The following is a 26,800-nucleotide window of genomic DNA, read 5'->3' as shown; positions in this document are numbered from 1 at the left end:
CTAGAGCCCGCGAGCCACAGCTGCTGAAGCCCAGGCACCTAGAGCCTGTGCTCCGCAACAAGAGAAGCCCCCGCTCGCTGCAACTAGAGAAAGCCCGTGAGCAGCAACAAAGACATAACACAGCCAAAAATAAAATAAATAAAATTAAAAATAAAATAAAATATAAGGATACAAAAAGATTAAATATAAATAAACAAAAATGATGTATCATGAAAATATTAAAGAACATCACTGAGATAGAGGACCACTTCACAGTGACAGAAGTTTTAATCCACCAGGAAGGTATAATGTTACAAAATATTTTCCCCCTATTAACATAGCCTCAAAAAATATAAAGCAAAATTTCACAGAAGTACAAGGAAAAAAATTTTAATCCATGATCATAATGGGATACTTTAGCCTGCTTCTCTCAATAATTGAGAGGACTATTAGACCAAAAAAAAACCGAAGAGTGACCCCCGCTAGCTGCAACTACAGAAAGCCTGCACAGCAACGAAGACCCAATGCAGCCAAAAATAAATAAATAAATAAGAAAAGAAAATAAATAATACAGTGATAGAATGGGAGAAAATATTCACAAAACATATATCTGATAATGAACTTGTATTCAGAACGTAGAAAGAAGTCCATCATAAGACACAAACAAAAATAAAAACAGAGAAAAGATTTGAGCAGACACTTCACAAAGGAAGATATTCAAATGACTAGTAAGCATGTGAAAAACCAAGATCTGGGTGCTAGGTATGCTGTTGCTACTGTAATTCCATTGTTTAAATGATTAGTGGACAGAACCAAGAAGTAATTTTTTCTTAAATCATGAGGTAATATTGATATTTCTAATTCTAATGTAACATTATAACATTTTTCCATACTTTATTTTATTTGTGTATCTCTTTTATCTTACAGTGAAATCTTTTTTCCTAATTTCATGAATATACTTATTTGCTTTATTCTACAATTACATTAAAAAGTTTCAGAATTACAATACCTGTATAATTACTATATATATGTATAACATATACATGCATATATACATACATATGTATAACATTAACAACTGGTAAATAAAGATGATGGTATAGGGTGGTATAGGGGTGTTTATTTTAGTATTCTTTCAACTTTTATGTATGTGTGAAATGTTTTCATGTGAAAAATTGAAAGAAAAAAGATGGAATTCAGGACGTTTGGGGGGGCAATCTGAGTTATTGTCACCAGGTGGTGCTCGTGCATTTCAATTAAAGCTAAATAAACAGACCAACAGTCTGTTGACAATTAATTGGATATTTATTTAGGAAAAATTTGGGTGGGAAGGGTCACAGACTAAAAATCCAGCTTTTAAATTTTGCCAGTGTTCACTCTTTCTTGCATTATTATGTTCTACATAAATTGAAGAGTCTCAGCTATAAATTTTCTTTGTCTCAGTCTGCCTCTCTCCTATCCCTTTCTGTTTCCAGGCCCTTACTTACTTCTCACTGGGGCTGCTGGAATGATTCCCTACACCAAAGACTGCTTTGATCCACACTGCTGACACAGTGACCTTCCTGCAACATTTCTCTCCCCTTCACCAGCTCCCCATTTCATTCCAAATAATTTCCACTCCTCAGCAAAGTGTTAAGTTTGATACCAGTCTGCTTCCCCAGGGTATCTCCCATTATTGCCTTGCATTAACTCTACTCATGAGACACCTTGATTGCTGTCCTTTTTTAAAAATGAATTTTAGACACTTTGTTGCCCTTGAGTGTTTCACTTCATATATCTCCATACCCAAGGTGCCCTTCTGCCCAACACTAGACAAAGTTTGACCTTATTCGCATCAAAGCCCAGATTAAATTCATTTTCTTTATGTAATCTTCCCAAGCAACCCATTCAGAAATCTTCACACAGCACTTTGTAATTTTCTTATTTTCACGTTTTGTATTATGTAATAATTATATAATTAAATTATAAACACTTTCAAGGTAGGCAGTTTGTCTTTATAGTCTCTACATTGTGTTTATGTTTGAACTATGTGGCATTCACTGAAGGTCAGTGGAATTGAATTTCAGGATTATTCAAAGCTAGTTTACAGTAGTGGTGAAAGTGCTGACTAATCACCATCAATTGCCAGCCTTACCCTGGTTTTCCATTTCACAGATATGCAATGAGGGGCCACTATAGTGAGAAACCAACCTGGATGAAGGATGTCCATGGCCTATTAACCAATTTGAAGTAAAATTTCCATTCAATTTGACACTATATGTGAAAACTATTAAACTTTTGCATGTCATCTGATCCCTATATTCCACTCCTAGGTAAGAACATGATAACAATACTCTAAGATTTGTTTGAAGAATATTTGGAAAGACATGTTTATAAAAGATAAAAGTTGGAAATAGTCTAACTACCCAACAATACAGGGTTGGTTAAACAAATTCATACAATGAATTACTATGAAGCCATTAATAATATTTAGTGACTTGAGAATTCTCTAAATATTTAGGGAATAATATTTAGTGACATAGAGGTTCCTGATGTATTAAGTGGAAAAAAATTACAGGATAGTGTTGACATCACAATACCTTGTAATGGAAGGAAAAAATATATATGCATAGAAAAAAGACTGAATGTGATGGCAGAGATATTTCTAAGTTTGGAGATTATTTTCAGTTTTCTCTGTTGCTATTTTTTTTTTTAAGTTTTAATGATGAGCTAATTAAGAAAACAATAACAAAATTTATTTTTAGAAAATAATTGTACCTCAAAAGTTATTCTATTGTATACATAAAATTCAGTAAAACAGGAAGAAATTTCAGTCTGTAACACTAGTCCTTGGGCCTCACATAGAACCAGGGGACCGGAAGGGCCAAACGATGACACGGGGAAGACAGTATTAGAGGCCAGAAAAGATGAGGAACCCAAAGAAGGTTAAGAAGTGCAGTTACCATGCTTAGGAACAGAGGGACACAGGAGTACAAGTAGGAGAACCAGAGAAATCAAGCAGATACCAAGTTTGCAATGTAGTAGGAAGATAACTACACTTAGAAATCTAGGAACACTACTTAGTGTTACTGTTTACTGAGTAGGTGGTCTTGAGTAAATCATTTATATTTTTGAGGGTCAGAAAATACTTTGAAGGTATTTTTATTCCCATTTTACAAGTGAGTAAAGTAGCATTCAGAAAATACAAATAAAGTTATATATGTAAGCTAGGGTTTCTTAACATTACTACTACTGGCATATTAGACCAATACTTCTTTGATGTGGAGAGCTATTTCATACGAACAGTTACACTAGTATGGGATAATAAATGACAATGTCAATTTTAATAAAGAAAGGAGAGTTGCCCAGTGAGGGGAAAGGGGGTGAGAGGCATTTTGTAGTTCATCAAGGAACTAGGACTGGTATGCCTTTTTATGTAAACTCTCCCTAAATTCTCAGTATATATCTCACCAAAGAGTGCTCTCCCCTTGTTGGGGACTCTGGAAAACTTCATTATCTGTAGTTGGTAGGCGTATGCTCCAGATCTACGCAAGTCAAGTCAAGCCACCAGTAAACAGAGCATCTTGTGTAAGTGATTTTAAGCCCAATCATCGTCAAAAAAGGATCTCTTATATCCTTCCTGTCTATGTAGAGATAGGTCCTTAGGATGAGTGGGCCTGAGGGGGTCCAGATATGTGTAAGAGCCTGAATCTAACTTAGAGAAGGAGTGGAAAGAGTAATGAAAGGGGGTTCTGACACTGTGGAGCTATTTGTGGGTAGGGAGGATTCTAAAATAACTCTTCAAATCATGATACCATGTTAAATACATGGAGTATGTATGGTTTATATTAATCCCATTTTTTAAAGATAACTGTCATTGATTATTATTTCTACAATTTACCTCAAATTTATTCCAAAGTAGGGATATGACTTTAATAAAAATGGGAATAAAAATTTAAATTCATGTTTTACTTGTAGGTTTCATTTTTGAAAAAAAAATTTTAACATGCAATTTAAACATTTTCATATTTTAAAGATTGGAAAACAGTAAACAAAAACAACAGAAAAGAGAATAGAATTTGTATGTAACTTCACCACCCAGATAGACCCAGTATTCATATTATGGTGTATAGCCTTTAGACTTCTTAAATCAGTAGTTCTGAACCCAGACTACACATTAGATTCCCCTAAGGAACTTTTAAAATGTAACCATGACCAATGTCATCCCAGAACAATTAAGCCAGAATCCCAGGGGGTATGGGAGTAGGTGGGGAGCCAGGCAAAGGTAATTGTTTTTTAAGCTTCTCAGGTGATTCTAATGTGCAGATAGTGTTCAGAACCACTGTCTTAAATGAGTGACATATTAGTGCTATTGTCTCAGCTGAAGCAGCTAGGCCACACTAGGCCAAAAGATGCTGGTGGTTACACTGAAGAGGCACCTTGATTGTAGTTGCCATTGGCAACTAGGAAATGAGAGTGGTAGAGAGGCCACGGGGCACACAGCAACCCTTAGTGGCCTCGCACCATCCAAGCCACACCACCACTGTCTGCAGTAAACAGTACTCAGTAATTTGGGCAGCAGTAGCAGTAGATATTTTGCAAGCAGCAGCCTGCCAACCACACAAGAAGGCAGTTACTCTATTCTTATTTTAAATTACAAAAAATGCTAGAATTTATCACCAGAATGTTATCTTTGAATATACAAATTCAAATGGCCTGATGAGCTTTGTGAAACGCTCCCAGGTAAGCTAAGTGGTGGGAATGTGTGGAGGGTACGGATTGCTTTGGGCTGGTCTCAATGTGGCAGCTCATCATGGGTTCTGGGGAACTGTTTGTGTAAAGGGACAGGAAGGTGGTATGCGAGAAGCACACTCTACGATCAGGTTGAAAGAAGCATCAGTCACCTAAGAAAGTTTGTCCGTCAGCTGTTCCTGTAGAAAGGGGAGTGGATGGAGGGGAGGCAGGCAGGTTTCTCAGTCGGGGCCTCACAAAGCTGCCTTTTCCACAGTGGGGTCTGACCTCAACTTTGTACAGCCCAGAGATGGGAACGTTCCAGTCTCTCCAGTGGAGGATCAGCTCTCAGGACAGCTACACACAGTAATGCTGAAGTATTATTCAGAGCAGGAGAGTACATACCAGTAGCCAGAATAATTTGCGTTTCTTACTGCTAGGAAGGGAAACTGGAGATAATAAGTGAACATTTATTAAAATGTCAATGTGTCAGGTGCTTCACATTTTAGCATTTCATTTACAGATGAAGAAACCAAGGCATGGAGAACATGCCCAAGCTCCCCAAACTGGTCAGTGTGATGAGAGCAAAATTTAAACCCTGGTCTCTCTGGCTCCAGAGTTGTGCTAGCCTTCCTGGGAGATTGAACAAGCATTTAGAAGGCTACTCAAGAGACTGAGAAAAGGGAGAGGAATGATCCTGATGGAAATGTCACGAAGGCCATAAGAATATTTGCACTACACACGTCTCATAATGGGGTGGGTCTCTCTGGTAACCAGAATGATTTAGGTTGTCAAATACAGCGTCCCATTTTTGCAGAGTGCATATGTTTCTTTTTTTCCTTAACTCGGTAAAGTCTCACAGAGAAGTAAACAAATTTTAACTTTATACTTAAGAACTCAATGAACGATTACAAATGTATACACGTCATATTGCCATCACCCAAATGAAGTTACAGAACATTATTAGCAGTGCAGTAGCTTCCCTCTTGTCCCCCTAGTCAAAACCCGACTTCATCCTCTGCCTCCCCCAAAACCAGTATCCTTAATTGTGGCACACAGATTTGTTTTGCCCACTTTAGAGCATCATGTAAATGGGCTATACTTTATGGACCTTTTGGTATTTGGTGTCTTTCGCTCTACACTGGCCTGTGGAATTCATCCATGTTGCTCTATGTAGTTCTTAATACATATTTTTTCACATGCTCCAAGAAGATATCGCTCCATGCCACAACCCAGTCTCCAAGCAGTCAGATTGCTCATATTTGATTAGGTTTGCTTATCTTTAGTTATAGTGCTATTCCGAGGACAATCCCTGCACACCCAGATTGGACGCCAAATATTGGGTTGGCCAAAAAGTTCGTTCGGGTTTTTCACGTTGTGGAAAAACCCGAACGAACTTTTTGGCCAACCCGATATCTCTCATATCCACATCAGCTAAATATCTAGGCACTATTTCTTAGGATGGACAGTATCTTCAGAGGTATTGCACACCCACTATATGCTTATTTTTAATGTTATAACTCTCAATCGTGATTTTTTTTTCTTCAAGTTACTGCCTTTTACCTACCATAGCTCTGTCTTAAAAAAATACTTAGGTTTTTTTGTTTTGTAAATGCACTGCTGTCTCTCAATATAAACAATTTCTTTTGAGAAGGAGGTTCAACTAAATACTGTGTCTTTGTAATGCAAAGAATTTCTGTGGCTTGTAGGGAAGTCTTGTAATGATGATAAATTGTTCCCAGGTTATTGTGTATATGACTCCAAGGTCTGGAGAGACGGAGCTGTTTACCTTCTTGATTGCTTCATGCTCACATCTGGCCCATCACTCCCACCACTCTCTATTCCTTCTCCCAATACTGGACGTTGAAGTCTAACCCTTCCCACAAATAGGTGGAAGGAGGGCCAGTTTTCAGTGACCCACAGGGGCATCCTCTGCTGCACATCCTGCCTCCCTCATTAAAAAAACCATTTCCTGACCATTACCCGTATCACTGACAATGGAATTCTTTACAAGAGCCAGCAGTGGCACTACTCACCCACCACATTTTCCCTTCTCTCTTACCCTGTTTCTCTCTCTCCCTCCACCCTTTCTTTTTTGTTGTTATGGCAGGGAAAAAAAATTAAGTAGTTGAAATCTTGGCATAACATTTTTTAGAAATTGCCAAGTCTGATGTTATTGGAGGGAAAAAATAGGAAGACCTAAAGAAAACATTTAGAAAAACTGTTTTTGCCTGGAATTTTTGTATATAATTCCCCCCCCCCCCCCAGATTATATAGTTCTAGGCCGGGAACTATCACTGTCTTACCCCTGTTTGTTTTTTTCATTTCTACAACCAGCACTTGTTTCTCTTTTCCACGGTACTTGTTATTATAAAGAATTTGTTATTGCTTCTTGTTTGGTTGGTTGGTTTTAAACACTTCATGGGAGTTAGTGCATTTGTTACAATCAGTGGAGAAAGGTAAAAGCATGAGGAGATTCGTGCTAGCACAGTAGCCTCTGAACACTTTAGTCAAGTTTGGGTGATGATGGTCTATGGTGCTTTTGTTTCCACTTAGAAAAAATATTTCTCAAGAGTCACCCCTTCCCCTTACACATGCCTATATACCGTATTTCAACTAAAGTATTGGGTAAAAAAAGATAATTGAGTACATGGGTAGTAAGTTGTAGCCATTCCTTTTTAATTATTTTATAGAGGTAATTTATTCGTATTTAGCAAAAAAACAAAAACAAGAACAAAAACTTTTTTTTGTTTAATTCACAATTTAATTTTTCAAAGCACGTTAATAAATGATTATCAATTAAACATTTCTGTTTGGAGGCTGATTTATTATCTTAAACACACCTACTATATTCAATAATTTAAAAATAAATTCCAGTATTTATGATGACAACACCTAGAGATAACATTCATGTTAAATACATTTTTGAAGATTCTATTTTATTACATTACATAATGAATGGACATTTTAAACAGCAATGCAGACACACATAACTAAGTCAGAGACAATATACGCATATTAAAATTCTGTATATTTCGATAAGGTAAAAAATAAAGCCATATAAACTGATCTTTAGATTTTTTTCTGCAAAAGTAGAATCACACTTTAATAATACTCTGACACATCTTCATTAAAACTTTGTTTATAGACAATCAGAATGCTTCTCACCCCCATTCATCTACCCTCTAACTAAAAAAAAAAAAAGAATGCATTTGCCAGCTGCCATTTTTCCTGTTTTTAACGTTACAAATGGGAAACTTCCAAAAGAAAGTGCATAGCAAGCTGTTACACTGAGTTGTCAAATAAATACCATTAATTTTAAGATAAAGCAGAAGTGGTTGTATTATGTTATTAATAGTGCAAAACAGATGAACTTAGTGGCTTTAAAGAAAAAGGCTGGAAACTTCCTTTAGGTTGCCCTGAACTTTTGGTTGATGCCCATGAATTTAAGAATAGTTACACAGCATGTGCAAGGCATTTACAAAAAATTTTAATTTTTCTCCTTCCTAATGTAATACATGTTTATTGTAGAAATTTAGAAAATAGAGATAAGTGAAATAAAAAATCCCTTCACCTGTAAAAAAATTCGTTTCTGATTCTACAGCAGAGAAAAACATTATTGCTATATAATCCTTTCAGTAATGTTTGTGTGTATATACCATTTTGTTCCTCTTTTCCTTTCTGACATGCACAAAAAATGGGTTTAATTTTTAAAAAATTTAATGTATTGAGAATGTATTTCCATGTTATTAAGTATTATTTTTCAGCATCATTTTTAATAGAAGTCCAATATTCCACTGGGTGAACAGATCATAATTTATTTAAAGAATCTCCTATTCTTAAATATTTATATTCTTTTATTAGTAAGCAACATACAGTAAGCATAAAAGGATATGCTTTTTAAAGACCCTTAACTTCAAGAGTGTATATCTTTTTTTTTTCTCCCTAGGTTTCGTTCCAGCATCTATTTCTGCAGTGAGACAGCAATTTAAATTGTAGAACAATAGGATGTTACCATTGGTTCATTATATACTTTATTCATTTATCTAACAAATAATTATTGATTGCCTACTTTGTGCCAGGATCTGTGCAAGGTACTCAGGATATAACGATGAAGAAGGTACAAGTAGTCATTAATCTGAGGAAGTATAGTTCTTTGTGAGAGAAACACAATAAATAAAGTCATTGGATAGGTGCCATTATAGAAGAAGTACACACATCCAGGGAGGCACATAAGAGAGGCAATTATTCTAGACTCTGACGAAGGGTAGTTAAGGGGAAATGTTCACATTGCATGAGAATTTCCTGTGCTATATATTCTCAGGGTGGGAAAAGACTTCAGATGTCATTTAGTTCAAGCCTCTTTGCTGCTAGAATTTTCTGTGTCAAGTGGTGATGTAATACACAGGGCTTTGCAGTATGGTCAGTGGAGTTAGATTGCTTGGATTTGAGTCCTGGCTCTACTCATTTAGTATCTGCATGTATGATTTCAGGCAAGTTGCTTAAAATCCCTGTGCCTTTTTTTTTTTAATCTCTAAAATGGGATAATCATAGCGCCCACTTAAAGATGCTGTTTTGATAGAAGATTTCATATAGGTAAAGAGGGTCTGGCATATAGTATACGATCCCCAACCTACGATGGCTCGACTTGAGACTTTTTTGACTTTACACTGGTGCAGAAGTGATGGGCGTTCAGTGGAAACTGGACTTCACATTTTGAATTTTGATCTTTTCCCAGGCTAGCAATATGTGGTATGATATTCCTTCATGATGCTGGGCAGTGGCAGTGAGTCTCAGCTCCCAGTCAATGCAATCATGAGGGTAAACAACCGATACCCTACATGTCCTGTGTTTGAACATGCTTAAGGTAGGCTAGGCTGAGCTGTGATGTTCAGTTGGTTAGGTGTATAAGATGCATTTTCAACTTACGATGTTTTCAGTTTATGATGGGTTTATTGGGACGTAACCTCATCATAAGTTGAGGAGCATCTATACGTGCAATTCATGTACACTCAATTCACGCAGTAGTCATGTTAATAACGTGGAGCTCACTGTCCACCAAAGCTTTTGATTGTTAGAAAGTTATCTTTTGTGATAGGTTGAAATTGGGCCCCTGTAGCTTTTACCTGGAAGATATTCCCACCTGAAAAATGGAAGAAATTTCAGGGAGGCAGCTTTTGGTTCAATTTAATGAAGTCGTTTCCAGTATTTAGAGCTGTCTAACAGAAATGGACAGCCTAAGGAGGGGTGATTTTCACACGTTAAAATAACCACACAGCCTGTTGTTTGCAGAGACTTCCCTGGGTAAAATCCAGAATAGCAGATTTCACAGCTTATCTGTACTGCAGGTGGACTCTGAAACTCATTTTGAAAGCATGTGGACACAGACACATTAAACTTTGATTTTGTACTATAGTGACACTGTTATTGGCAAACACAGTTTGAAATTACAGATTTGCGTAAGAACATGAGCACATTGTCTTGCATGGAGTTCCGTAAAGGAATTAATATTCCCACAACACTCAGATTAAACTTTGCTCAACAACAGAGAATTGGCGACCATTCTCCTTTGTTACTATTGAATCAATCCACACATGCAATGAAATTTAGATTATGACATCTAATCTAATTATGACAATCAAAACCAGCCTTCTGCCAGAGACCCCTGCAATGAAGAAGCATTAGAAACAAGACAAAAGAAACCATGTTACATTTTAAGCTAGTTTCCAAGGCTTAACTGAAATAAATATGCTTTCTACTGAGAGAGAGTCTCACCATGGGTTTCCTAGTGTGAAAGGTTTATAACAGATTTTATACTAATGGAAACAACTCTGCTTTGGAACAGAGTTTAAGTAGGAGTTGATGTGTGTTTATCAGTTTTGAATTGATTTACAATTCATGAAGCCCTTAGATGGCAGAAAAGAATGACTACTACATGAGACACCTTGGTGAAGATCACGGGGGTAGTCAGTAGAGGTCAACGGTAAATCAAAGCTGTGAATGGAAACTTGCAGGCCCACTGCTACTGCTGCAGTGGCCATTTGGTAATACGGATGGGCTTACCCTCCCCTCCTGTGTGGCATTTTCATGTCTTTTAATACGTAATCTGAGTTATGTAACTGAGCAGCTTATTCTTTGAGGATATGACTCAAGTTGGATTATTTCTAGGGTCGAACTACTATAATTCCTAGCAACTGTATAGAGATTTACATTTGAAAATTAGAATTAGTGTAGTATAGAATAACATTAGAATATACTGTGGGTTTTTTTCCTTTTAAAAAAAGTGGGTCCTCCACTTTTAGATAAGTTTACCAACTTAGAAGGGGTAGTTTCTTTTGCTCATTTGAACTCACAGCTGACTTCCTTATCTTCCTCTTGAAATCACTTCTTTTCTCCGTGAAGTTTGACATCATCTATTCAAGCTAGCCAGGCTCAAATCTGAATCTCAAAACTGTGGTGCCTCACAACTGGACCTTAAAGGACCCTTAGTCCATCACCCGTTTGATACCTAAAGCCTTTACCATTATCTAATTTGTGATTCCCCAAGTATTTGAGTACCTACTCAGTACCAGGCACTGTACTCATTCTACTGAATAATCATTTCTGCCAGATATTAAGCACCTCTGGGAAGAAAGAAGATATAGTCATAACAAGGCACATGCTGCCCTAGTGGAAGAGGCAGCTAAGAACATTTTACTACGATGCAGTGAGTGCTTTGCAGAGGTCATGCAGAGGACTGGGGGGAAGACAGGAAGGGTGCCTAGCCCAGAGGAGGCCTCAGGAAGGGTAGTTGGGCCTGCTTTCTAGAAGAGAGAACACTAGAACTGAATCTTGAAGGATGAATAGGAGTGATCCAGGTGACTGGCAAGTGTGTGTTCCAGGCAAGGAAACTGCAAGGGCAAAAGTGCAGAGAGACCATGTTTATCTCTCTAAATCTTGGTTTCCTCATCTGTAAGTGTTTACTTTATAGGAGTGTTGTGAGGAATAAATGAGAAAATGTTTATAATGGACATACTAAGTAGTCACCAAATTATTATTATTCTCATCATCATCATTATTACAGCTGCTGCAATATATCAATGTAGAGATATGCAAAGTAACCATATAGCAACCAGATGACCCCCACACACACACCCAGGCCCATAATTCTTGCCTGATAAATATACTAACATATCTATAGTAGGAATGTTCCAATCTGAAACGATCTCAGAGCCTAACGCTACTAGATACTTCAGGTCATAACAACTCCCTTTGCTTGCTAACATTCCATGTTCAGTAAAAACCATATTGCTTTGGCTTCCCCTGGAGCCAGGTCAGGTCAACATGAAATTCCAGATTGCTCAACAACTCTGTTTTCTCATTGTAAAATAATTTGCCACTATGGTATTATGACCAGTCTCTTATTAATTTTGTAATAACACTCAAAAAGCACTGACTATGTGCCAGACACTAGTCTTAACACTATTCAAATATTAACTCATATTTAATTCTTACAACAACCCTAAAAGGTAGCTAACTATTATTATCATAATTTTTTAAATGTGGAAACAGAGGCACAGGGAAGTTAAGTAACTTGCAGCTAGTAAAGAGTAAAGCCCAGGTTCAAACTGAGGTGCTGTGGCTTCAGAGTCCCTGTTCTTCACCTCTACGTGCACTGCATCCCTGAAGCCAGGCAGGCAGCTCTGGGACCCTATGGGACTGACTTTCTGAGCCCACAAGGCTGAGGTCAGACTCTGTGGTAAATGCAGCAAGATAAACACCGCTTTGCTGGGTTTGTCTGGGTGCCTTTGGCAGCTGGTCTCCCAAAGTGCCTGGATATCAGCCTTGGATTTGGTGTTCAGACCTCACAGTCCTTCCTCAACTGATTAGAGAGAGTGGTTGGGGACATCTCTTGCTTTCAAGATATCAGATGCACTGGTCTGCTTGTCTTGCACTGGATCCAAAGTTTGCCCTAATCCACATCAGAAGGGCCTTCAGGTCTGAAAAATATCTTTGAGGCCTACAGCGGCACAGTTCTTCAGCTGTATCCTGAATGGGAATTTACATTTCTTAGATTTAGAAGTGGTTATTCCATTCCCATGGAGAATCTTATGGTTTGAGTTTTTGTCTGATGAAAACAGAAGTGGCCAGTGGCCCACCATTGCAGTGTCCCAAGGAGATCTCTACACAGAAGCCATATTCCAGGATGATACACATTACTTATTCCCGTATAACTTTGACCCCAACTCCTTTGAGACATCCTGGCCTTGCTAGACTCAGTGAACTGTGACTGAACCAGGAGGACTGGCTTTTGCCTTTCTAGCCTAAAGCTAATCTGAGAACAGGTCCTTCCTCAAAGCCCACACTCCATACTTGACCTTTGGGGTCTTATCCACACTGATGACAGAAAGAAGCAAAGACAGGTGAATTGCTACCCTTCAGAGCAGTACTGGCTCTATAACCCCACCTCTAGGCTTCTACAGGGCGGAGGCCCCTCTCAAGGCAGAGCTCAGACCCATCCACGCCAGCATCCCGAACAGAACAAAGTCGAGGAAGCTAAGAACCGAGAGAAGCTGGAAAGAAGGAAAGAACCCCAAAGAGCCCTTCATGCCAAAGCAAGGGCTTTTACTTTCTTCTGGCCCACTGAAAGCTGCAACTCCTAACAGCATACCTTCAGGGCTTCCCCTCTAATGCTCCTTGAGGGGAGGATGGGATTGTGTTGAGTCGGGGTGGAAGTGGGAGAATGTGGAGGCGGGGTGGCGCTTGAGCTTCCCTACAAATTGACTTGTGCTGCAGATGCCTTGTAACCGGTGAATAAAGTCATGGCCCCATCTGACCCGCTCTTGAAATTCACAGATGAGACAGGATACAGAATATCATGGGGTTGAAGAGTAGGGACTCTGGAGTCAAGCTACCTCAGTTTGAATCCTGCCCGACATTTCCTATTTGAGTGCCCTCGTACAATTTACTTATCCTCCCCATCCCTCAGTTTCCTCATTTTTAAATGGTTGTCATCATAATAGTAGAGTTTAGAATAATAAAAATGTTGGGGAGGTGTATGTATGATGGTGGCACAGGTCATGCACCTAGGCAAATCCAGTTACACCTGGAGACTTCAATACTTCTCTCTCAGCAGTCAGAGAACAGGTAAAGGAATAAATCATCAGTAAGGAAATAGGAGACCTGAAGAACACTATCAGCCAAATTGACCTGATTGACATTCATAGGATACTCTACCCCACAGCACAGACTACACAACTAGACTCGCCACCACGTGACTGAATGCCAGAGTTATTCGAGGTTTCCTGTGTATTTAATTTCTAACTTGATAAAAATGAAATATAATTGCAGAACCAAAAGAACAATGATTCTTGTTTCACAGTATGTAGAACTCATCTCACATTCTTTCACTTCTGATAGTTCCATCATGTTTACATGATTAGGTGCTTTTTGCTTTTGCAAAATGTGGGGTGTGGGACATGTATGCTGTTCATCCCTCTTCAGCCACTGCCCCTGGAACGTGGGTGGGCAACGGAGGAAGGCAGAGATGGGAAGGGGAATCTGGAGACGGGCACTAAATTGCCAAAAATATTTCTATGTGTGTTCTTATTTTACAGTCGTAATGATGTGGGAGATGAGGACGGGTCTTTGGCTATCTTGTCACCCTGTTATTTGCTGTTCTTTTTCTTGGCTTTCACCGAACAGCTCTGGTGTCAGAAACCACCATCACCTGTTTCTTACTCCAGCAAAGTGGTGTTAGGCGATGTACTAGTTAATTGTATAAGACATCCAAGATTGATTTCCCTACATACAAAATGTACTTTTTAGCACCAAGTAAGAATAATGGAACACAGCAGATCCTATACACAGGGGAATAAAAAAAAAAAAAAAAAAAAAACAACTGTGAGAAGAGCATGAGATGAAGCAAGCAAATGGAGAAATCTTTAATGGGGTAGATGAATCATTGTTCTGACTTCCCCTGGGTTTTGCTTGCCCATGCCCTCCTGCTGAGATAGATGTGCTTTTGCAAGGCAGAATTGGAGGTGAGTAAATAAGAAGGCAGTTATCCACTTTTATCATCACAGCACCCCACATGTCAGTTCAAGAAAATGCTAATGAAGAAAATTCTGTGAGTTTGTGGAATCAGAACCCAAATTACTTTTAGAATTTAAAAGAATCAGAGTAGATACAACACCAACCACTTAATCCAATGAAACAGAAAAACCCTAATGGAGATCATCTTGGCAGTTAGGAAAACAACCTCAGGGCTCCTGCTGACAGGATACTTTCCCCAAGTACTATTAATTATAATGCATTATTAGCTAACTGCAGGCAGTGGACGCCCTTTGCATGTTAACAAAAGTGCAACAGCCTTTTAGTTAGTGGGGCTTGCTCAGTCTTCAAAATTGTCTTAATCATTAGTGAATTAGTTAAACAATAACATTAGGAGATAAAAATAATCACCAGTGTCACTTGGGAACAAGTCTAAAGTAGAACTGGCTGCCAGAGGCTCTGGGTACAGACATTCCTGACTGTACAGATTGACGGGTGACAATCAGCACAACTCCAGACAGAGACAGCCGCATCCTGGCCTCCTCAGGGTGACACAGTAACATGAGATTGTTGTTGTGGAGTTGATCTCTGCTACAGAGTGTGGTAGGTGTGTGAGACAGGGAAAGTGGTACCATGGCCTCTCTGTTCAGTTCTCCATCATTCAGAAACTGACAATGCAGTGAGCAGATTTTTGAAACTCATGTTCCTTTCAGTGCTCTCTTTTTGGGCCATTTCACTGATTGTTAATGGCTCCACCTGGGGAGGTCTGGCAATGATGCTGAAACTCTGTCAAGCCTCATTGGCTGTTCTGGAAAGAGGTTTTGAGTGTCAGCTCAGAGACTGTGAAGAGGAGCTCAAATCGTGCTTTAGAATTATCTCTGGATTTTGATGATTGGCATATTCCTCTTCTGCTGATTCATATTTTGATGACTGACCATAGGTAGAAAAAAATGGAAAAAAATCTCTCCTCGAGTGCCCTGAGACGATAAATTCATTGTCTTTTGTTTTATCCAAATTTTAAAAAACACTAAATTTACTTTTTATAAATTTTACATACAGTAAAATTCACTCTTTTTGGTATACAGTTCTGTAAGTTTAGACAAATATATAGTCAGGTAAACCACCACTACAATCATAATAATTTGTATTATCACTTCAGCATGAAGAAATGCTAAGAAAATGTCTTCAGAATTTCTTTTAGAGCAGGTCTACTGGTAACAAAAATCCCTTATTTCTTCTTCATCTGAAAATGTTTTTTCTTTCCTTTCATCTCTGAAGGATGTTTTCCCTAGATAATACTAATTTATGCTTCCACAAGCAGTGTGTCAGGGCTGTGTTCTCTTAGCACTCTTGCCAGCCTCAGTAGTACCATTTTTAATAGTTTTGCCAAATTGGCAGGAAAAAAATGGCATCTCATTCTTTAGGCATTAAGAATATTTGCCCTTTGTTGTATATGTTGACAATTTCCCCCCCACTTTATTTATTTTTAAAAAACATACACATGTTTAATACTTGGGTAGAAAAAGCTATCTTTTTTTCCTTTATTATTATTATTATTTTTTTGCTTTATTTTAGAAAGATCTTTTACACCCTAGGTTAGATTCGTATTCATCCACATTTTCTTTTGGTCCTTCTAATTGTTATTTTCTAAATTTAGCACTTTTCTCCATTTGCAACAAATTGTTTTGGTTAGTGTGAAGTAGGCATTTAAGTTTATTTTTTCTAACTGGTATGTATATGTTCAGTAACATTTATCAAGTTATATATACTTTCCCTTTGTTTGAAATACCCATTTTATCAAGTGTTAATTGCCTTCATATAGTTGTGATTGTTTCTGAGTTTTTAATTCTATTTTGCCAGTCTATGTATTTGTACATACATGCCACGATTTTATAATGGTAAGTTTTTAGTATTGCTAGATTTAGCAAATGAAAATAGAGGCCACTCAGTTAAATGTGAACTTCAAATACACAATGAATAATTCTTTAGCATATGCATGTTTCAAATATTGCATGAGATTCCAAACTTCAAATTTAACTCAGTGTCCTGTATTTTATCTGGCAACCCTAAATTCCAATATCTGCAACACACACTGCCCCCAGTCCTTTTCCTTTTCTAAAATGTGCTATTATTTAAAAAAAAAAAAAAAAAAGAGTAGAGTCCTTTAAGAAATTGATGGGTAGACGCTTTGGGAAAGTTTTTAAGTGTGATTAAAGATGACACCAGCAAAAGAAAGCAAAAATGGGCTTCATTTTCATTCTTCAAAATAGAATAATATTAAAACATGTTAATTCCTCCAAGACAGGCTGGTCCTCTTTCCACCCCACCCCTCCCTCAGTGTGTCTTTTGTTTTTCTCTCCTGGAGGTAAAAGTTCTTTACCATTTGTTGTTATGGACTGAATGTTTGTGTTCCCCCAAATTCATATGTTGAAACCCTAACCCCAAAGTGTCTATACTTGGAGATGGGACCTGTGAGGAGGTGATAAAGGTTAAATGAGGTCATAAGGGTAAGCCCCTAATTGGACAGAGCTGGTGCCCTTATAAGAAGAGGAAGAAGCACTAGAACCCTTTCTGCCATGTGAAGACACAGGGAGAAGGTGACCATCTGATCTTGGACTTCTTAGCCTCTAGAACTGTGAGAAATAAATTTCTGTTGTTTAAGTCACACATTTTATTTTGGCATATTTTGGTATTTTATTATGGCAGTCCAAGCAGACAAATATATCATTTGAGGGCTAAATTATTTGCATATTTCATTAAAAATTTTTTTAACAATTATTATTTGTATCTTGCAAAATCCTATAATTTAAGCAGAATCTGTGCTATCTTTATTTTCATTTTACATTAAGAGCAAATGACTGAAACTTTAGAAGATTATGTGAACTGCCCAAGATGACTCAGCTGATAACTCTATAATCAGGGTTTAGCATTAGGGTGCAATTGGTTTATAGGAGTTGGTTCAGGAATCAATGATCTCTAAGATTCCTGCTCAGGGTAGGAGCTCACCTAGTACTTTCTCTGCAGAAAATGGCTAGTCAACCTGATACAAGAAACTTCAACGTTTTTACTCTTTGCCTCAAAATGTCTTCATATCATTTTTCCTTTTTAAATTTTTCTCTCACCTTTCTGTCTCCTCCTTTCTAATAGCACTCCCTGTGATTTTTATATCAAACTTTCCCATGCCTCACTTATCCTCCCTCATGAATCTTAAAATTCCTTCTCTATTTCTCCTTTCCCTTAGTCTACAAACATATTCACACATTCTCCCATTGTAATAAAGTCATGTATTGTTCTTCAAATTGCAGAACCTTTTCTTCTACCATCTATTTCTAAAAGAAGGTTAATTTCCCCTACATTTTTTTAGCCTATTATAAGCATAATATACGTGCACAATGAAGAAAACTTGGACCATACACTCACACACACACACACACACACACACACACACACAACACACACACCCTAACCCCAACACCAACCCTAACCCTAACCCTAACCCTAACATGCTACCTGAAATCCTATCACCTATTGATAACCACTAACCACTGTACATTCTTCTCTTGTCCTCTCTCCCTCTCTTCCTCCTCTCTCTTCTCCCTCTCTTTCTACCCCTCTTTACTCTCTCAATCTCTCTCGTCTATCTAAAATATATTGTGTATATATAATCTCATCCATTTTTGTGCTATATAGCATTTTTTCAGTTGATTTAATAGTTTAAATTAAAATGTTTATTGTTATTTAATAATTTTTTAATTTTTATAAAATAATGCATGTCTATAATTTAAAGGTTAAAGAATAGCACAGGCTTATATTACATATGTTTAAAAACACAATAATTTCTTGCCCCATCCGTCTTCAACCATGAGTCTTCTTAGAGGTGAATACTTGAAAAGTTTTTAACTATTTCTTAAAGCTTTAATATCCATGTTCTAATTCATATGCTGTATTGTTCAGGTCCCAGCAGAAACAGATGGCCCCCTGAAAAGGGGTGGTTAGAGGAGCTTAATGAAGAAATGATTTACAAAGGAGTGGGCCGAGTTAAGGAAACAGCAAGGGATGGTAAAGCACCTGGGAGTAGCAGTAGTGGAACTAACAGTAGTATGATGCCATTACCCACTCTAGGGTTAAAAGAGGCAAGATTCTGGGGAATGATTATCAGAACCCAGTAAGAACTGTAGCTGTAGCTGTACAGGAGCTGTGGCCTTAAGTGGAGGAGTGCAGTCACTGCCCAAGGGGTGGGAGGCTGGAAGGTGAAGGAAACAATAGCCTTCTGTCTCTTCTTATCCTCCCATTTCCCACTAGGGCAGCCCATTAAGCAAACCCAACTAGAAGGCAAAGACAAGGAGCCTAGATGATACAGTCTGAAGAGATCAGCCTTCTGAGTCACAGAGCAGGGTGGAAAGGGTAAACATAGATCTGCAGAAGCACAGGGAAAATTACCAGCACATAGGCTTATATGGATATTTTTTGCTTTATAGATTTTGGCGGTTATGTGTCGACAACTTATTATGATAAATAATAATTGAGCTTTTTTTTTCACAATTTCTCACCTTCTCCACATATCTCATAATATAGTACTATTATAGATTTTTTTAAAATTAATTAATTAATTTATTTTTGGCCGCATTGGGTCTTTGTTGCTGCGCGCGGGCTTTCTCTAGCTGCGGCGAGCGGGGGCTACTCTTCATTGTGGTGCGTGGGCTTCTCCTTGTGGTGGCTTCTTTTGTTGGGGAGCACGGGCTCTAGGTGCGCAGGCTTCAGCAGGTGTGGTGTGGGCTTCAGTAGTTGTGGCTCGCGGGCTCTAGAGCGCAGGCTCAGTAGTTGTGGCACACGGGCTTAGTTGCTCCGCGGCATGCGGGATCTTCCCGGACCAGGGCTCGAACCCGTGTCCCCTGCACTGGCAGGCGGATTCTTAACCACTGCGCCACCAGGGAAGTCCAGTACTATTATAAATTTTATTTGAAAGCAAGAATTGTTAACAATATCCAGTGTTTTACATAATTATGTGAATAATTATTCACCATTGAGCCAAGAAGTGTACTAGCACATTTCCTTTCTATGCTGCTCCCTACCGCACTCTCTCCTTAGGAATTCATAATTGCCTCCTATTTGCATTTGTTTAGTTTTCTATGTGCTTGGCACTACTTTTTTTTTTCTAAATGTTCCAAATTATTCTTCATATGGCCAAACACATCAGAGAATATTTTAGTTTTGTTTTTCCCTGGAACCTTCTTTTTCTTGCTTCAATCTGAATTGGTTGCTTTCTAGGCCCTGGAGCTTGCTGTCACCTATGACTCCTGCCTTGAGACTTATCTTTAATTCTCTCCTTTTGCTGAATTGCATGTCTTTCTCTCTCTCTCTCTTTTTTTTTTTTTTTTTTTTGGCACAGTACACATTCCACTTGTTTCATGAGAGAAGGTACAGAACAGGTAAGTTTTTGAGTCTTGAATGTCTGGAAATATGCCTTATTCTACTTTTACACTCAATTGATAATATGTCTGGGAACAGAATTCTAGGCTGGAAATAATTTTCCTTCAGAATTTTGTAGGTATTGTTCCATAGCCTTTTAGCTTTCACAGTTGCTATTCAGATATGACATGCTTTTATGAATCCTGTTTCTTTGTATGTGACCTGTCTTTACTTTCTAGATACTTTTATATGTACTTTTTAACTGCTGGTGCTCTGAAATTTCATGATGAAATTTTGTGCTTTGTTTATTTGTGTTTCGCACACAATAAACTTTCAAATCTCAAGCCTTGTTCTTCAGCTCAGCAAAATTCCAGTATGATTTGTCTTTGATAATTTCCTTCCTTCTATTTTGATTTTTTTTTCTCTTTTGAGCTCCCATTGTTTAGATGCTGGATCTTCTAGGCTGATCCTCTTAAGTTTCATTTCTTCCTCTCCTCTCCTCCTCCCTCCTCCTAGCATTTAGTTTGTTAATAACTTATAATAACTTTTCAGAGTTGGGCATGTTATCTCTTATTCATGGACAAAAACATATGTTTTCATGCTCAGTAATGTGCCTGCAGTTGGGCATTAGGCCAGTTCTTTCCCCAACACCTCTTTCATAGTCATCCTTCTCCTACTTTACAAAGGACAGGTATAGTCCTCCTTGAATCCTGACTTTCACCATGGCGCATTGCCCCAGACTCAACCCTTTAGCAGTGCCAAAAAAAGGGATACTTGGAAATGATTTTAACTGTGACGCCTACCTTAATTAAGGTGGCATAAGACATAGTATATTTGGGCCTGAGTTAGGATATTTTGAATTCAGACATTGTAGAACAGGGTACTGACCACTTTGGTTTAGCAGACCTTACCCAATTATTTTCAAAGTTCATTTGCTCCTGAAGGAAAGACTAGTAAAAGTAAAGAATCTAAAGTATCTGTAAGAAATGCAGGAGACAAACTTGTGACCAGTACCCATGTCTCCTTTATGTTTACCTGTGGAAGCACTGGAATTCAGACATGAGATGGCTGTCACAGGAATGAGTATTAAGGTGCTCATTGGAAGTGAAAAATTAAGTCAGATAGAAAGTAAGTCTGATTTAGAAAATTAGTTTGACAATAAGGACTGAGTTTGCCCATTAGGTTATGACAGACATTTTCCATGAATTGAACAAGCTAACAAGCTGTATGTGAGCTCTCATCTGAGGTTTGCTGTGACTAGAGCATGTGATAAAATAGAAGAATTTTATCATATATATGTGAAAATGCATGAAATTAATAATATTTCAATTCTCCCAAACCCTTCTGAGTATATCAGGTTAAGCAAGTTGCCTCTAAGTGAAAGATTCAACAATATAACTAATAGTCTTTTAATAAGTCTTGGTAAAGCCTTTTTGGTATGCTGCCCAGAACCTAGGGAGAGAATAATTTTAACAACTGGATAACAAGTCCTTTCACAATACAGGGTCTTTGATTTTAACAAAATTGAAGGGCCCAATTGAGTTATTAGCTGATAGTTTATTAAAAATTACTTTGATGATTAATTTTTATGTGCTTTTTGGCTATAACTTAGAAATAGTTATGGAATTAAATGACATTGGTCCTTCCATTCCTATCTACTTATTTATGAAAACAAGATTTTCAATACATCTATAATAACAAAAAGTAATGATAGGACTTATGTTGAACACTGTTTCACATTAGTAATAAGAAATATCTATCCATTAATATTTAAATTATTTGAAGAAAACCCATACTTCTCACTGAGATGAATTTCTAAAATAAATATTTTTAAAATGATAAACGTATATAACTGAGTCACTTTGCTGTACAGCAGAGATTGGCACAATATTGTAAATCAACTATACTTCAATAAAAAAATTAAAAAATAAAAAAATGAATAATTTTATCAAAATTTGTAATATGGATAATTTTCATCAGTTGTGTGCTACTAATTATCATAAATGCTAACTCAATCCAGAAAAGAAAAAGAGGTTAAACATTTTGACCTTTGTAGACACAGGACATTTTTAAAAATTAAAATTCAAATTATAGATATTTTTTGTTGCAGAAACTTAGAATCATCAAAAATATTTTAAAGCACGTGTATTTATTACTTTAGGATAAAATTCTTTGGGGGAAATGGAACAGAAATATGAGAATAGAAAATAATGCAGTAAATTTTCCAACTGTTAAATATAAAAATATATTTATATATATATTTTAAATGGTTATGGTGAGTAACAAATTACTATGGTAATTAAATGCTATTGAATAAATAGAGCATAGCAATTTTAAAATGTAAATATATACTATATTTTGAAAATTATATCCTTGGCAGCTATTTAAACATATGATGAAAAATTTTAGATGTTAACTTAAAAATTTTAAAACCACTAACTTACAGTTCTTCGTTTTCTCTCCTTTGTACTATAACTATTTTTTTTTCAAATTTTATCCCCTTTATGAGTATGCAGGTGAATGAGGATAGGGACCATGTTTTCTAAGCTTTGTATCTTTTACAAAACTTTAATAAATTGTCTTGTTCATAATAGGAGCGCAATTCAATATTTACTGAATTAAATTATTTCTATTTTCATCAAAGGGAGTCATTCATTCCTCTTCAAATTGTTCTTACCTAGCCTACAGGTTAGTTTTTTCTACTACTGATAATCAAAACAGCTGCTTGATGGAAATAAAATTTTGGTTTAAAATGTAACTCACATATTATCTTTAAAATTAGAATAGGAAAGATACTGTGAGAAGGGAATGAGTATATACAATAAACCAATATCAATTTTCTTAAATGTGGTTATTTTCTACATAAAATAAAACAACACAGTATTTGGAAATATACTTATTGACATAAAACTATAGTGTATACATACTATAAATATGTATACATTCATATAGTTTATGTATGTGTATACATACTAGTAGTGTATACATAATAATAAAACAAGTTTATTTTCATGATGATTCTTTCTAATGTGCACTCAATTAGAAAGCAGTAAAAACACCAGCAGATGGCTCAGAGTGGTTGACAATAAACCTTTTCTCTTCAGGTCACTAATACAGAATTGTAATGAAAAATTATATATACTTTACTCAGCACCTTTGCTTAGGACACTGTAAGCACAAGATATTGCCTAATACTCTGCTTTATTTGCTACGTTTGCAACAATAAGCTAGCAAGAAGAAGCAGCTTATGCATGTATACTGGTTTATACACTTTTGCAATTTTTGAGGCTTATCAAGGTTTGGTCTTGCCCTGTGATTTAATCCTATTAAATTACATTTAAATATGATATATAGCATTTTATTTTGTACTTAGTATTAGCCAAAGAAACAATATTACATATAGACCTCTTAAAAAATAACTTAGGCAAAAGCAAGTTTAAAAAATACAATAGAAACTCTTATAACCTACTTAGAAATATCAGGTATGGGTTTAAGAATTAGATAGCCTAATATCTCCCCTAATTCTTACCATTCCCTTGTCATCGTGAGACTGTTGCTTGAAGTAAGAAAATATTACCTTGAATTTATAAAACTTTTTCTTATTCAAAACAAAAAATTGGAACTATCTTATATATGACAGTCCTGTATCCTAACAGTATCTTCATGAATACTAATTCTAAGTAACATTTATTGAGCGCCCCCTTTGTACCAGACACTCTGCTTAGCACGTTACGTTTAATCCTCACAACAACTCTCTGAGGTAGGTATATGATTGAGCCCTCTTTACAAAAGAGGCCTACAGTTTGAGGTTCATGGAAGGAAAAAGATGCAGATGGGGATGTTTATACCCTGGTCTTCCTGAACTCCTCAATAGACTGAGCTCCTTGAGGAGGGGCATTCTCTTACTGTGTCTCAGCATGCATTACTGTGCTGATCGTGTAGAGGAGAGTGGGGAGAAGGAAGTGAGAGAAGATCCTTGCATTGGTGTCATGACAGTGGGCAACACTAGACCTAGCTGATGAGTGGCCAGACCAAGAAGTGTAATCATGCTCCGAGCAAGCTAAGAGAAAATCACATTTGTAAGGATGTTAGAGTATGAAAATAATTCCACAAGAATGATAGCATACTATGAAAATTAAACATTCAAACACATGTCTAATTTCCCTGGGATTAAATCTAATTAATAAGTACTGATATTATTATATATTATGATGAATATTGTTGAAAACCTAGGAGTATTTTTTTATCATGTTAAGCTAGTTCCTTTGTCTTAGCCTCTTATTTCATCTTAATGTTTCTTTTCAACTCACTTGTATCTCTGAAAGGAAAAAATTATGAAAGGGAAACAATGTATGCCATTTACATTTCTCTGAGGCAGAAAACTTCAGGGTCTGAATTTTTGGTATTTGTGGTCAATCAGAATAATTAATTAAAACTTAAAAGGGGTCTTTTGGGTTCTTTATTTAAACCTTTACTACTTTATTCTAAATGAGGTCAGGAATAGTGATTAAAGAATGTGAATAAATCACATTCATTGCCTATAAATATGTTAAATTTCTTTACCAGTGCAGCTTTGGGCTTCTCAAAGGCCATCAGCATCCTGATGCTTCAGCATCCTGAAGAAGACAGGAGCCGCAAGATGAGCCATTTTCCTGCTTCTGCCCTATTCAGAGTCCCTACTTTTTTTTTTTTTAACAGAGTTCACAGTTTAGCAAAAAGGTCTACTGAACAATTTAAGCTCACTTTGACTGTGTTCTGAAGTCCTAAGTGAAAGTAGTTTATCCCAAATTGGCCCAGAGGAAACAAAAATCAAAGTGAAAAGAAATAATTTCATGTTGTTTGGAATGTCAAATTACGTAAAGGTAAACACCTTTGGTCAAAAAAAAAAAAAAAAAAAAGGAAAGAAAAATAAAGGAGAAAAAGAAAAAGAAAAAAAAACAACCCCCCACCAAGTGTTCAGTATTTGTTTTTCCCACTCTTAAAGAAAACTTTTTTAAAAGTGCCTTTCTTTTATGCACATTAAAGCAACTGTAAAAAAGATTGATTCAGTGCTCTACTTTGTGAGGAAAACAGCCTGGAGATACTTTAGCTCCCTGCTAAGCCTTTGGTATCCATCAGAACTGTATTTCCATAGCTGCAAAATTGACTGTAAGTGAAAGTCTGTTCAATTATCTGTGTATTTCCAATTTGTCCACATAAAAGCACTTGTAACAGTGCCTGGCACATAGGTAGTGTACAATAAATGGTAGCAATTGCAATAGAACAGCTTAGATAGCATCCATATACTGCTAAGGCAAAAAAGGAAACATCAAATGGGATGATTGTTTTGTGTTAGGGAACTCAAGTCTTTTCAAGAAAATTAAAAAAGGATATTGATCAAGTCTGAAATTAAACATTCATGAATTTTCAGGAGGCTGCCTTCAGGATCTTCCAACCTTACCTTTTCAACTCTATTTCAAAACATAAGAATTCAGAAAATATTTTTTAACAAACAGAGCAATCTTTTACTTCTAATATCCTAGGTTAGACTGTTCTAACTTATTTGGAGTTTGAGGAGATATACAAAGTGTTTGATTTATTACTATTTGAGTATATTTTATAACACAGCTCAGAAAACCAAGCTGTGCTCAATTAAAAAGCAAGACAAACTATAGCTCAAAGGATTGAACCAGCAAGGAATTAACATGGGTTTATAATAGCTGTTAATATTAACTGATAACCCATGCTAAATGACCAGGTAAAACCTTTTAGTGTTTAATCTTACAAAAACCATTTGGTCATCAAAGTAACAAAAAAAAATTTTTTTCCCCAGATACTGAAAGATTTTGGTAAGTCTACCCAAAATAAAAGTTTTTCTTTATAACCATATTTTAATGTGCTTAATAAACTATTCCACATGAAAAATAACAGAAAAAACTTTTTAAGCACAACACAAATTCTAATGCGCAAGAAAAAAGCTGAGGGGAAAAATTGGAAAAGTTATCAATTTTAACATGGACCTTACTGCCACTAGTCATATCTCCTTTAGTATTGATATGAGGTCTGTGGGTAGGAAAATTCCAACTTAATCGTATTTAAATATGTAAATATTGGTTGTGTCTTCAGGTTTCTAGTCACGTGCAATGAAGCAATAACTCTGAAACTGCTTCAACTTCAGGATACTCTTGTTGTAAAGGACAGCACTAAGAACATTAGAATGTACTTGCCATTTAGTGTACCAAAATGAGCTAGACTTTTTGGTTTACTTAATTATAGAGTCTTACCACCCAAAATAGATTCTCGAAGTTAAAAAAATACTTTCTTTGTAATATTTGATGACATTACTGATCAAAGCCTATAACATCTCTTTAAAAAATAAAACAGTACTTCAAGATGTAGATATAAAATTCTCAAAAAAATTGTCATTTAAAAAACACCGCTTCTTTCCTGTTTCTGTACCTGTCAAAAAGCAGGTTATCTTTACACAGTCTCTGTAGCTCCAAGGAATTCCATTTCTACAGCAGCTTTTGGTGCTTTGGCTGAAGCACTCTTCTTTTGGAACTCTGCTGCGATTTCCTCAAAGGACTTTCCTTTGGTTTCTGGAACTTTGAAAAATGTAAACAGAGTAAAGGCCAGGACTATACCAGCAAAGAGGAAAAACACATAAGGTCCACAGAAGTCCTGCACAGAG

The 26,800-nt window shown here is 36.7% G+C and overlaps 1 protein-coding gene across 4 annotated transcripts in view; it reads right to left on the bottom strand.

The window, feature by feature from the left end:
* Nucleotides 1–20,067: 20,067 nt before the first annotated feature.
* Nucleotides 20,068–26,800, bottom strand: part of SLC2A2 (solute carrier family 2 member 2) — a 37,545-nt gene continuing 30,812 nt past the window's right edge. For 3 of the 4 annotated variants that reach the window (XM_082394070.1, XM_082394072.1, XM_082394073.1), the window contains one exon: nucleotides 20,068–26,790. In XM_082394070.1, coding sequence (XP_082250196.1) covers nucleotides 26,590–26,790 — 201 coding nt within the window. In that variant the 3' untranslated portion in view covers nucleotides 20,068–26,589. The remainder of the gene's footprint in view (nucleotides 26,791–26,800) is intronic. The other variant, XM_082394071.1, reaches the window with a different exon arrangement.

The sequence above is a fragment of the Balaenoptera borealis genome (assembly GCF_965194805.1).
Source record: "Balaenoptera borealis genome assembly, chromosome: 5".
Taxonomy (NCBI): domain Eukaryota; kingdom Metazoa; phylum Chordata; class Mammalia; order Artiodactyla; family Balaenopteridae; genus Balaenoptera; species Balaenoptera borealis.
Note: the sequence above shows the minus strand (reverse complement) of the source record. Positions and strands in the feature narration are given on the sequence as shown.